Raw genomic sequence first — 12,129 nt, 5'->3', positions numbered from 1 at the left:
GCGGATATTTCCCCCGAGAAGAAAACTCTATATCAGAATATTAATCCTTAAAATTCTGATTAATCTGCGTTCATGCTTGTTCATTGAGATTAGCTATACTATAACAATTATAAAAAAAATATTTATTTGCGTAGATTTCATCATTTATTTTACGTGGATCGTTTAAACAGGTGCGTTATCACGAACCTAGTATCCATTAGATCGTTACCATACCTATCTTGAGTAATCGACTGAGCTGGTCGGTTGAGGTAGTTTTCTCCAGGTGCCGAACATTTACCATTACAAAATATAAGACCACGTGTGACACAATTTAATTTCACTTATGGGAAAGATGGATGTAAAAGTGAGAAAACTTCGATTTTGGATTGACTTTGCCACGACATGGTGGAATTTATGTCACGTCATTGCCGGTAAGTGTTTTCTCCCTTTGAATGATGACTGAATCAGTTACAGCTATAAGAAAATATCGTTTAACCTAAAGGTGTTTTCCAGTTTGTTATGTTTATTTTAGTAATTACTTGTTTCATCTGTTTTCCTTTCTCCATTGTTTTGTTGAAACTAGATTTACATTTCTATTTTCCGTTTACATGCCAATACACAGTGTTTGTCTGGAAATCTCTATTGTTGTCAATGTTAAGATTGTGATATGACGGTTTTAATTGATATAAATGACTTATACTAATCTATCTACAGTAAATGTTTGCTAAACCCTTTCGTCCGTCTAATGTGCGCATGACTAGTTATCTTATATGTTCCTATATTATCCTACATACAGTTATAGATAAATTGCAGATTCTTCATATTAAGAAATTAAATTCAAATTCCTTCTGATCAGATCCTATATTTGTTTCATGTTACTCTTTACAATATATATATTTTTTTGTACATCCAATATTTTTTTCTGTTTTACTGGACATGCAACTGTGAACATACAACACAAATACAACAGCAAAAATGACATTTGATGAAAAAAGGTTCAGGGAACGAAAGTTACACTGCTTGAGATATCTTACAATGGAACAATGTTTTCCGGCACAATAAAACGCCAGCGCTTGCTTTGGGAATTATATTTTCTTGTATTTTCTCTCTGTTTTGTTCTAGACCAGACAGTCTGTTCGGAATACCTTGTGTCAGGATTCTATGGCGTGGATGATTCGGCTTTAAATGCATCATCTTCAAAGCCTTCATTTTATGGCGGTATTCTCAGTCCACAAAATGCCAGGCTTTATATTGATGGAAAGCTCTCTGCTTGGTGTCCGAACGAAGAGGATACTCAACCGTATATACAGGTATCGCTTTTGATATGAAAAGGCCAAGCCTGAAAAAGGCATGATATTTACCAGCTTAATACACGTGTATTCATAATTACTACAACAGCGGTATCGGACTGAAATAACTCATAGGTATCTGTAACGATATGAGGAAACAAAAAAAGAAAGCTGGTGTCATGTAGCGAATAGGCTCGAGAAACATAGGACCAGGTATCGTCAAAAGTAAAAGACTTCTTTATCGGTATGACGTCATGTTTAAGTAATAATGGGTTAACAACAACATAATAATCATGCATAAAAGACTTTGATTAAGGTATTATATCAGGAGTATTGAATAGTATAAATAAGTTTTTTGAAGGTAGTTTCATAATGACTATAGATTCAAAGGTATTAATACGAAGATTTATATACTGGGCACACTATTGAAAAATAAATATTTGTATCAAAGGGTAAAAATATTTAAGATATGAACACCGGAGAGAAGCTTAACAAAAACAACACAATTCTGACCCACTTTTTATCAGTATCATTCATGTGTGTCGTGTATGATGTCACAAAAGGTTCATAACCCTCTAAAACAAAGTGAAAGGCCCACTGGCGCTGAAAATTCAAAATGTTTCACTGGGTTCAGCAATATTATCAATAGTGAGTATGTTATCGATTGGCCCCAATAATTGCACGACATCGGTTTGGCATGTTGCGAATCAGGAGCCGTATAGTTGTTTGTGGAATCCATGAACATTTATGACGGATATCCATAGCAAGCTCTTGTATGTTGACATGAAGTCGTGGACGATCGTTAATGCGTTGCTGTAACATGTCCCACGAATGCCAGATCAGTTAAGGTCGGATGGAGATTAGGCCAGTCCATAAGCGCGATATCTGTCGTCGATCACACACACACACGTTCATGTGATAAATAGTTAGTTACTAACATTATATCATCCACATGACCACTTCGGCATTGATTTGAGTTCCATTAAGGGAAACCACTCGCTTCACCTCCCTCATAGGAGACTGGTCTCTTGATGATGTAGGTGGGGGAGTCGGAGAACTTGACCGACTTGGAAATTTTCCGTTAGGTTCAGGGAGCATGAAACGAAATCTCCCTGTTTATGGAACTCTGATCTTTCAGATACAGTGGTATGGACGGTGATATCAGGTACCTACATGTATACGTGACATGACTTTCTTAACTATTTCGCTACTTGTTGAAGTGCTTTTTATTGTTTCTCTTTCATTATGACAATATAAAACTGAATGGGTGTCGGACTCGAGATTCAAACAAGGCTCAGAGGTTAGCTACCGATGCTTAAAATACTTATTAAATACTTATTCATTGTTTTAGTATTTATTTCTATGCACACGTTGTGCTGGCATCTTTTCTCTACAGCCCTCAAAGATGTTTCTGCATCAAGCTGGTCCTATGTGGTGTTGTTTGTATGAGCAATAGCATATAGCAAAGTCTGTATTCGCTGTGCAAACTCGGCTAAACTCTCTGTTTCCTCCTGTTTATCACATTAGATTTCCCGATGGGTCACTACAGTGAGATCTTTATTACTAAATGTCTTTTTTATTTTCTGTTTCAATATTTCAAAGGATTGCATCACCAACATAACAGTAAACAAATTGAGTAATTCTTTAAAGGCTCCATGCGTTTTCCTAAATTATACAACCTAACTTGATGGCAAATTGCTTTCATCTTCCATTCCCTGACTACATGGCCATATTTACACCTGTGTCAACGATGATCGCCCATCCGTCCAACATCAGGGCTGTCATTTCTCGTACATTACGTGACTACTCCGGCCCCCCTAAGTTAAGAAATCGCATGAGGGTTACTACTTGAGGGACTTGTACGTCTGCCTCTAAAAGTAGTTTGATATTGGTCACATGAACGACTTAAACCTGTGTCTCGTCAGTCAACCGGGCCGTGTCACGAGTTATGATAGTCAACATTTATTCTACTCTCTGTCAACGCCTATATCCCTATTGGGTATGGATGGTAGGGTTCAGTCTACTAGTGGAACCGATGTTCAGTAACCCTATTATTAGTTCTAGCTAACTGTACTTCATCATGATTGAATTCCGTTTTTAACATTGTTTTGTCAGTCCTGGCTGATAATGTTGACACGTGTACTTTACAGTCGAGTTTAATGGTTTACATGTATTCCTACATCTGATAACCGTGTGTGGTCAGTTGGTGGATGTCACACCTGGTTGTACCTATTATCCTAGTGTGTCCCTATCCAAGGGAGCTGAATTACCAACTTGGATATCACAACCCTGTGCTTTTGGTAATAAAGTGTTAACCGACGGACTCTTGGGTTGAAACTCTACCCCGTAAATCACAAAAGTCTGCTTCATGTTTAAATCCCGATTTACTAGCCATATGTTCAGCACCTAATAATGTTGACACATGTGTACTTTGTTCCCTCACATACCTGCCATCCCTAGGCATGGCCTGTAGTTTGAGTCCAAAACAGTTATCAACCTCCTCACACTGTGATAAAGTTGTTGATGTCTGTACCTTAGTAGCAATAGACTAATGCGGTGTACGGAACCCTGAGTGTGCACATATTGACTTCTCCGAGACGTTGGCCATGCGACATTTCCTGGGTTTGAACCAACATTTGTGTCTGACCTAATTAAGGGCATCGGTGTACTTGTCAACATCAATTACTTTGAACTCCTTCTGCAGTTCACTGAAACGGTACTTCGTTTCCATGAAGTCCATATTCAATTTGCCAGTTGTTCCATTACTACGGAGGGACATAAAATTGTAGAACTAGTTGTTTTCAGGCACTATTTAAATGCCTATAACAACTCTTTCTGAAAGCCATCCCTGCTATGTATATCCATACCTATATCAGCTGCAAGGTAACGTCCTCACTCCGATTAACAGTTATTTTCTTACAAAACACAGGAAAGAAAGGTAATATCTTTTTAAGGCCCTTAATGGCACACCCGGCCTTTATTTGGCAGTAATTGAAAAAACGCGTAAGAAGCGGAAGGTTTGTTCAAAACTACCTACGGCTAATCATGATAAAAAAGAAATTCTAAACTAGCACGTTTGAGAACAGGCATGGTCTGAATGCGCAGTTTGGAAGTTAGAAGTCAAGAGAGCGCCGTCGTGCAGGTTCGCGCCAAACTTCACAGGGGTTCTACGATAACTCGCGTCGTCCATGTCACTTTGTCAGTAGTAACAACCAGGGGAGATAGTTTCCCCCGGGTTTTCATACTGTTTTTTAGGATCTGATAACATGGTGTCAAATGCAGAAAAGAAAATACAGCATTCTGATCGTTCAAAGTTGTGATGTGTTTCACAAATTACATTTCATAAATGAAAGGGAAAATAAACATTCCCCATACAAGTTATAAAGGTATAAATTCCCATTTACTTGTTCAAACCATTTTTTATTAACCAAACGCCAGTTAATAACAATTGACTGATATATCGGCATGTTTTAGGTTCGGTTTCCGAGAGAGACAGTTGTTGACACGGTGATATTACAGGGCCGAGGAGGTAACCTGGATTGGGTCAAGACATATTACATTTCGTACAGCATTGATGGCAACACATGGACTATAGTGACTTCACAAAACAACCAACCGAAGGTACGCTTGACTTCAGCAGTGAACACAGAAGATTAGTGTATTTGTTTTCACAAATTGATACTGAATATCATGAAATAAAAGTATTTTCTTATAGACTATATTACAATAATAGGTAAGATTGTCATTGATTTTTGATCACGATAAGTTTTAGCTCACCTTAGCTTATTTCAGTTGTCAGTTCCAAGGACATAAATGTGTATTAGTATCATTTAATATAACCTCATATAACCTTATATAGAGAGATTTGTATTTCAGCATCAAATTCCTGTATCTGAGGATGTGTTTCGTCTTCTCTATGTTAACTCATAATTTTTTCACAGATAATACAACATATGTACATAAGTTTTAGTTTGCGGTTAGGGAAAATGCGGTATTCTGAACATGTTATGTTATGCCATACGTGCAAGCTATACATATCATGCGACACGTGTCTAGTAACACCGGTGTGACCTCATTAAGAAATTACGTCATGATGAATACGTACCGTTTGTGTCGAAATAAGTTTGTCTTTTAAGAAGATTTTTATGTATTTATTCAAAAAAATCTTACAAATGTTCGTGTCGATGTAATATTAAACTCATCAAAATTGTCAAATAATTTGATGTCTATTCCCGTAAGGCTCATGATATATCCATTTTTTATTCGTGTGATGAAGTCGGTATTCTGTATCGACACTCTTTCTTTTTCAAAATGGGATTAGCAGAAGGATAATTTTAAGCATATTTGTCACATTACAATATAAAATGAATTCCAACATAACGTCTGACACTTTTGTGTTCACATACACTTTTTGTATACTTTGTGTCAACCAGTCTATTTAAATGACGTTTTGAAGAAATTTCGCTTGTGGTTTTCATTTTCATGATGTAGTTGACAGCATGATCTGGTAATTTTTAACGCACTCTGGTTGCTAAGGTCACCACTTATCACAGATTTCAAACTCATCTATTATCTTCTTGAAAACTTTTAGGGTGTCAAAAAGTAGAGATAAACAATCTTTCTAATTTTGGCAAAATCTGTTAAAATGTCTTCAATAATACAATATTACAAACCTGGTCAAATAAATGGTTTATATCATATTTGAACTTTTAATTTTCTGGATGCTTTGCAGTATCAAGCTCGTTAAATAAAACGAAAAATTAACATTTTAACAATATCTGCTTCTTAAAATACAATCTGTTTTGATTTGTTGCAATAGTATCAAACATCATGTTACAGTCTATAAGCATGTGTTCTGCGTCGGGTACATATATTAGTATTTTTGTTTCCTATTTTTGTTTTCTTGTAAAACGGTAGATATTTACCGGAAACTATGATAACAATACCTTGGTGAAGTCGAACCTTGTTTCCAATATCACTGCTCGGTACCTTCGAATCTTTCCCCAAAGCAAGAATTCACGCAATTGTCTTCGATTTGACCTCAGTGGTTGCTACAAAGTTATGGAATCAGGTATTGAACATCATCGCTAATGAATTATTTTCCTTTCTCAATATAAGATGTAAGATATAAGATATACATGATTTTTTATATAATAGCAAACCACAAACACGAAAAATCTATCCTTTGGACCTTGGTACCTTGAAAACTGAAAAGAAATTAATTACTTTTTTAAATTGCGATTTCTATAACTTTCTCTAAAAATATTTGGATATTACATGCTTTGTTTAGTATATACATCTGTCGTTACCAGACGGCAACAGATTGAATTCTTTGATAACTCACAGAGAAAATAAGGTATTATTGTCAATTATTCTATTATCGTTACCTTCAATATCCCTGCAATAGAAAATAACTTGCTTATTTTTGAAATATAATTCTTTATTGCAGAGCGAAATTCAGATTTCATCAGGGTGCCAGTATTACCAACTCCAGATTATAAACAGCGTGTTGTGCTTCAGACAAAGTCAAAAAACCTTCCAGCGTGCGGTAAACTATGCCACATGGACAAGGAATGTCGTTTCTTCAACTTTGATATGATCCAGAAGAAATGTAGTATGTTCTCCTCAATGCATACAATATACACAGCATTTTCTGCCGAAATGACGCCATTCTTTGTCAACAAAGGTTAGCTATATATATGATTGAACATGAATCTTCATCAATCACCACAAATGTACAAAGTACCCGTTTTTATGGATTAAATGGCAAATGAAATTTCCATATAATAACGGTGGAGAGACGTTAGGTTTAATGATTATCAGGAACATGCTTCATATGCTGTTCCACATTAAATAAAGATGTTAAGATATTCACGTGTAAAAGTCCTTTGAAAAATTTATTTATAAATCAAACTATACTTGATATGTAATGAAGGGTTCTAAAAGATATTTTTGAAATGGAATCATGAAGGGCGTTCAGTTAGTTTGAGTAATTGAGAACTTCCTATATTTCTGGTTTGTTTTAAAGCCACCAAATAATTTTCAGTATCTTCTATGATATTCATGTCACAATGTAAGGGGAATGTGATGCTTATGAGGTGTTTGGGATATTATGTTATTTCTTGCAAATATAAACTATTTTCTTCCTAGCAGTAGTAATATTGTATTAGTAAAATCATTAAACCTTATAAGTTACAGACGAATTGATGAACTTAATCAACAGTAATACTGCTTTGTGATTTTTTAGCCATAGTTTATGATATTGCCTACCACTGAAACATGGCAGGCGTCGTTCAACATACACTGGGTTATGTACAATATCATTGCTGTTTTCCAAAGATTCAAACAACCAGTTTCTCCAATACAAAATTGATTTAATCCGCTAACAGAACAAAAGCTCCTGATCCGTAACTAGTTTCTCAGCCACTTCTTGCATTCCATGAAATTATCCATTATCATCAAAGTTAATGCAGGCGATACCTTGCTGATGAATATCGCACCAGGTCCAAATCCCCGATGGAGACAATTTTAATCAATAGTGTTACAGGATCATCATTTTTAACCAAGATTTTGATTGAATCTCTGATTTCAACTTAAAGGTAAATATACGCCACTTGGCTACCGTCAAATTCAACAAGGAAGGTTCATGTATAAAGTGAACGAAGTCAGAATGAATCAGGAGAGTGCTTCCAAGGAGTGTATGCAACAACATTCATGGCTGATCAAGATCGACTCCGCATCCGACATGTTGAGTCTACAGAATGTCATCGCCGGAAACGTTAGACTGGGTAGGAATAGACTTTAACTTTTAATCAATTTTCGTGTTTGACATATGGATGATATTTGATAGTTTTTTCGCTTGATATCATAAATCTCGAAATGACAGTTTATATACTTTTTCATCAATGTTAAGTACGAGTAAAATATATAAATATCGAGTTTCTGGTTTGCATATCGTTGTGGCAATATCTTCAACAGACCAATCTTTAGTGTTTCTAACCCTTCTGTTCCCTGGTTTAATTTATGAATGAGCTTATCGAAACAGGTCACAAAGTCAGTGAAAAGTCTCCAGTTTCACCATCACATGTACTAATGATGAGTTGGAAATCGACCTCTTATATCCATCTTTATCAATAACGAAACCACCATTGATAGCTTTTCACTAAGCTTTATAACAAGTATGATAACTCCAATTTCCTTTGGTGAATTTCCTTCCCTAGATAGCAATAGTCCAATATCTCTAACTTATTGTTTGAACATGTCGAAGTTTATTCAATAGCTTATTCCAGTGTCAGGATTTTATTGCAAAATGTCCTTACACAAACTTGTAATACAGGGTTTCCATGGATACAACACTGATACCACAGAAATGTCATTGAGAGATGTTCTTCGTTTTTGTGTGATACGAAGTTGGACATGTTTGAAGCTTCCTATGTTGTCTATTGGTTGTTGTATACGTAGCTTTCGTTTGCGAATACGACGTGACCAGTTATTTCGGAAGGGTAAGCGTCGTCTGCTTCATCTTTGACACCCGCCACGTAAACCTTGGCCAATCCAAGGAAGTAATGTCAAGTGTTCTCAAATGAGAACAAGGTATGCAACAACGGAACCAACAAGCCAACTATCGAACACCAAACACATCCAGCTTTTACATCACATAACTTCTCCATAATTTTCATCAACCTGCATGTTTGAACACCTAAGTTGAATTATTTGTATCTGTTTATGGATTAATCGACATATAAATACAGTTGTTTTAGGCTCCTCTGACGACAATTGCCAAGCAAAACATGGTAAGTATTGGTCAATCAACATTTAAGTGGGAAAAGAAATTACCCACAAATCCTAAACCGCGGTAAGAGATATACTGTCATTCCTAAACTGATTGAAGTATTGGTCAATCATTTCTTAACCGATGTAAATACTGGTCAATCATTGGTTTCGTTAAGGAATTAAAGTTCACGAAATTAAACCCAACATATATGTTTACATTATAACAATTTATTAACAACAAATTCTACATTAAAGTTACAATTATTATGATGGTGTACAGAGCTAGCCACTAATAAATCAAAAGTCAGAACTTATCTTTCGGTGGAAATCCTCCAAATCCAGTAGAATTCACAATATATTGTCAAAAACACCCAAGGATAACTATAGAATGATCCAAGAATGGTTTCCTCACTGGGTATTTATAAGTCCACAAGACACTATTACTGAATCACTGTTAAAGTCTACATTTCCAAGACTGAAGTCTCAAAGTAAACTCACTCAAGGCGTTAATACTTCAAAAGGCTGCTCAGGCTCAGTTCCGTCATGTTTATATATACTAAAGGTTTCTAGAAAGTTCCTTTCTGGATGATTCTAGACTAGTAAGTACCTAGCTTGGTAACATGTGTCTAAGGAAACTTCCGCAAATGCCCTGGTATTTCTAATAACCAAATCTTCTAGATTTAGAAACTTCCGGAAAAACACAAGTCATTCTTGTAACGAGCTTTCTAAAAAAAATATGCCAAGCACTATCTACACAAATAATCATAAACAGGTTTTTAGGTAAACAATCAATATGATACAATGGATGTAAACCCACACATCTGAATTTGGATAAAAACACATTAATATACAACACATTTCTAAACCGAGGTAAGTATTGGTCAATCATTCCTTAACCGCGGTAAGTATTGGTCACTCTGTCATAAGCAGAGGAAAGTATTGGTCAATCATTCCTTAACTGCGTTAAGTATTGGTCACTCTGTCATAAACAGAGGAACGTATTGGTCAATCATTCCTTAACCGTGGTAAGTATTGGTCACTCTGTCATAAGCAGAGGAAAGTATTGGTCCATCATTCCTTAACTGCGTTAAGTATTGGTCACTCTGTCATAAACAGAGGAAAGTATTGGTCAATCATTCCTAAACCGAAGTAAGTATTAGTCAGGCAGTCCTAAACCAAGGTAAGTATTGGTCAATCATTCTTAAACCGAGGTAAGTATTCGTCAGTCAGTCCTAAAACGAGGTAAGTATTGGTCAATCAATCCTCTGACCTAGATAAGTATTGGTCACTCAGTCATAAACAGAGGTAAATAATGATAAGTAAATTCTAATGATATGATATTCCTAGATCGAATTCTTTGTTCATGAAACTATCATGTTAGGCAGGTGAATTGCCAGTCAAATATATTGGTTAGTTTTAATGGCTTTTTTATATCTCATACTGTTTATTTTATTTTAATGACATTCTAGAACTAATTGTTTAAAAGATATTGTTCTGTATCAAAACATGAAACATGACACAAATATTTCCTTCTCATTTTTGCAGAACTTGGCTACTCTCACTTGTTTGTGTCCGGTAGATATTTGTCCATGAAATGGCAGCACAATGACGGTTCAGCCATTAACAGCTCCCTCTGGTCGCCAGGCAACCCTGACCCAGGTCAAGGTCACTGTGTGGTGATGACACCGAATGGCCTTGTCAGCGCTTATTGTTTGGAGAAACATTTCTCTGTTTGTGGTTTTTAGAGCAAATCACTCTGAGAAAACGCTATAGAATGAAATTACATAGTGGATTAGAATATCATACACAATCCAAGTACCACATTGTATGTTTAGTGTAATATTGAAGTTATTTGTAAAAAAATCAATTAAGTCAGGATCTCTGAGTATTATTCCTGAAATCAAAATATGTAGCAAAGAAGACTATATATGATCAATGGAGTAATAACGACAGGACAGACAAATAAACAACAGATAGATCAAAATATTACTTAAATTTGTTTATTAGAATACAGAACTAATATTGGACCACACTGTCGATATAACATACAATATATATATATTATATTCATGCATTGAGTTTACTTAACCGATGAATATCGTATTGACAAGTTAAACCTTTATATATGTAAAACATACATATCTATTTTCAACTAATATAGTTGACTTTTAGTCCAACAAAGAAATTTCTTATATAACGTTGTAGTGGTAGTTTGAAAAATGCTTTTTTTAATTGTTTTTTAGCATTTTTTTTTTAATTTTTAAACTACTCTACCTGATATATCCGACATTACCAATAATTTCAGGAAAAATTCAAATAAGCTGTTTCCCGCTACCTTATTTTTTAACTAATATACATAATATACAAATAATATACAAATGTTAACAAGTTTATAAATATTCCCGAAATCCTCATTAGTTACTGTATTTGTGACTTCTAGTTTTATGATGTGTAAAATTGATGCTATCGGGGTGAAATATTTGCAAACATCACGAACCTTTTTCAGAAAAAAATATGCATGGAAAGAGATACGATCCATTACGAAAAAACCGTAAAGATTCAAGAGTTGTCGTTCTTTACAGTCACAAGGTAGTACAACATTTCTACTAGAGTTGTTGTTCTTAACAATCACGATGTAGGTTACCACAACGCACTCTTGGATAGATTAAACCAGTCATACATTTTTTCAGAAGTGAAAGACGATACATTTCTACGATTGGGTTAAAGGGACCATTTTATGACCCTTGTATTAACTAAATGTTTTGTGGCAATGTGTGTATTATTTTTGAGGCAACTGTGTTAATTGTAGCAATGTGTGTGTTGTTTTATAGCAAATTTGTGTGTGGTGTGGTATTTTTGACAAATGTGTGTTTTTGTAGCACTTGTGTGTGTTGCTTTTGTGGGAACTATGTGGATTGTTTTTGTGGCAATGTGTGTGCTGTTATCTCGGCAACTTTGTGTTGTTTTTGTGGCAACTATGTGTGTGTGTTTTTTTTCAACTGTTTAACCAAGCCATTGTCGAATCTTCTTACCATTGTTCGTACTTTCAAATCAAGGTCTTATTGTGATAATGATTATTTTAGAAGGA

General features: G+C 35.2%; 1 protein-coding gene across 1 annotated transcript; it reads left to right on the top strand.

Annotated features, from left to right (window-relative positions):
• The first annotated feature begins 331 nt into the window (after nucleotides 1-331).
• On the top strand, nucleotides 332-10,786 carry LOC132556343 (uncharacterized). The gene is made up of 7 exons (XM_060220733.1): nucleotides 332-410; nucleotides 1,102-1,289; nucleotides 4,743-4,889; nucleotides 6,186-6,339; nucleotides 6,718-6,954; nucleotides 7,868-8,056; nucleotides 10,587-10,786. The coding sequence occupies exons 1-7, from the start codon at nucleotides 332-334 to the stop codon at nucleotides 10,784-10,786; spliced, it is 1,194 nt and encodes a 397-aa protein (XP_060076716.1).
• The last annotated feature ends 1,343 nt before the right edge of the window (nucleotides 10,787-12,129 follow it).

This window comes from Ylistrum balloti, unplaced genomic scaffold (genome assembly GCF_031769215.1).
Source record: "Ylistrum balloti isolate Yb309-2 unplaced genomic scaffold, AGI_CSIRO_Ybal_v1 Utg370564, whole genome shotgun sequence".
Taxonomy (NCBI): Eukaryota; Metazoa; Mollusca; class Bivalvia; order Pectinida; family Pectinidae; genus Ylistrum; species Ylistrum balloti.
Note: the sequence above shows the minus strand (reverse complement) of the source record. Positions and strands in the feature narration are given on the sequence as shown.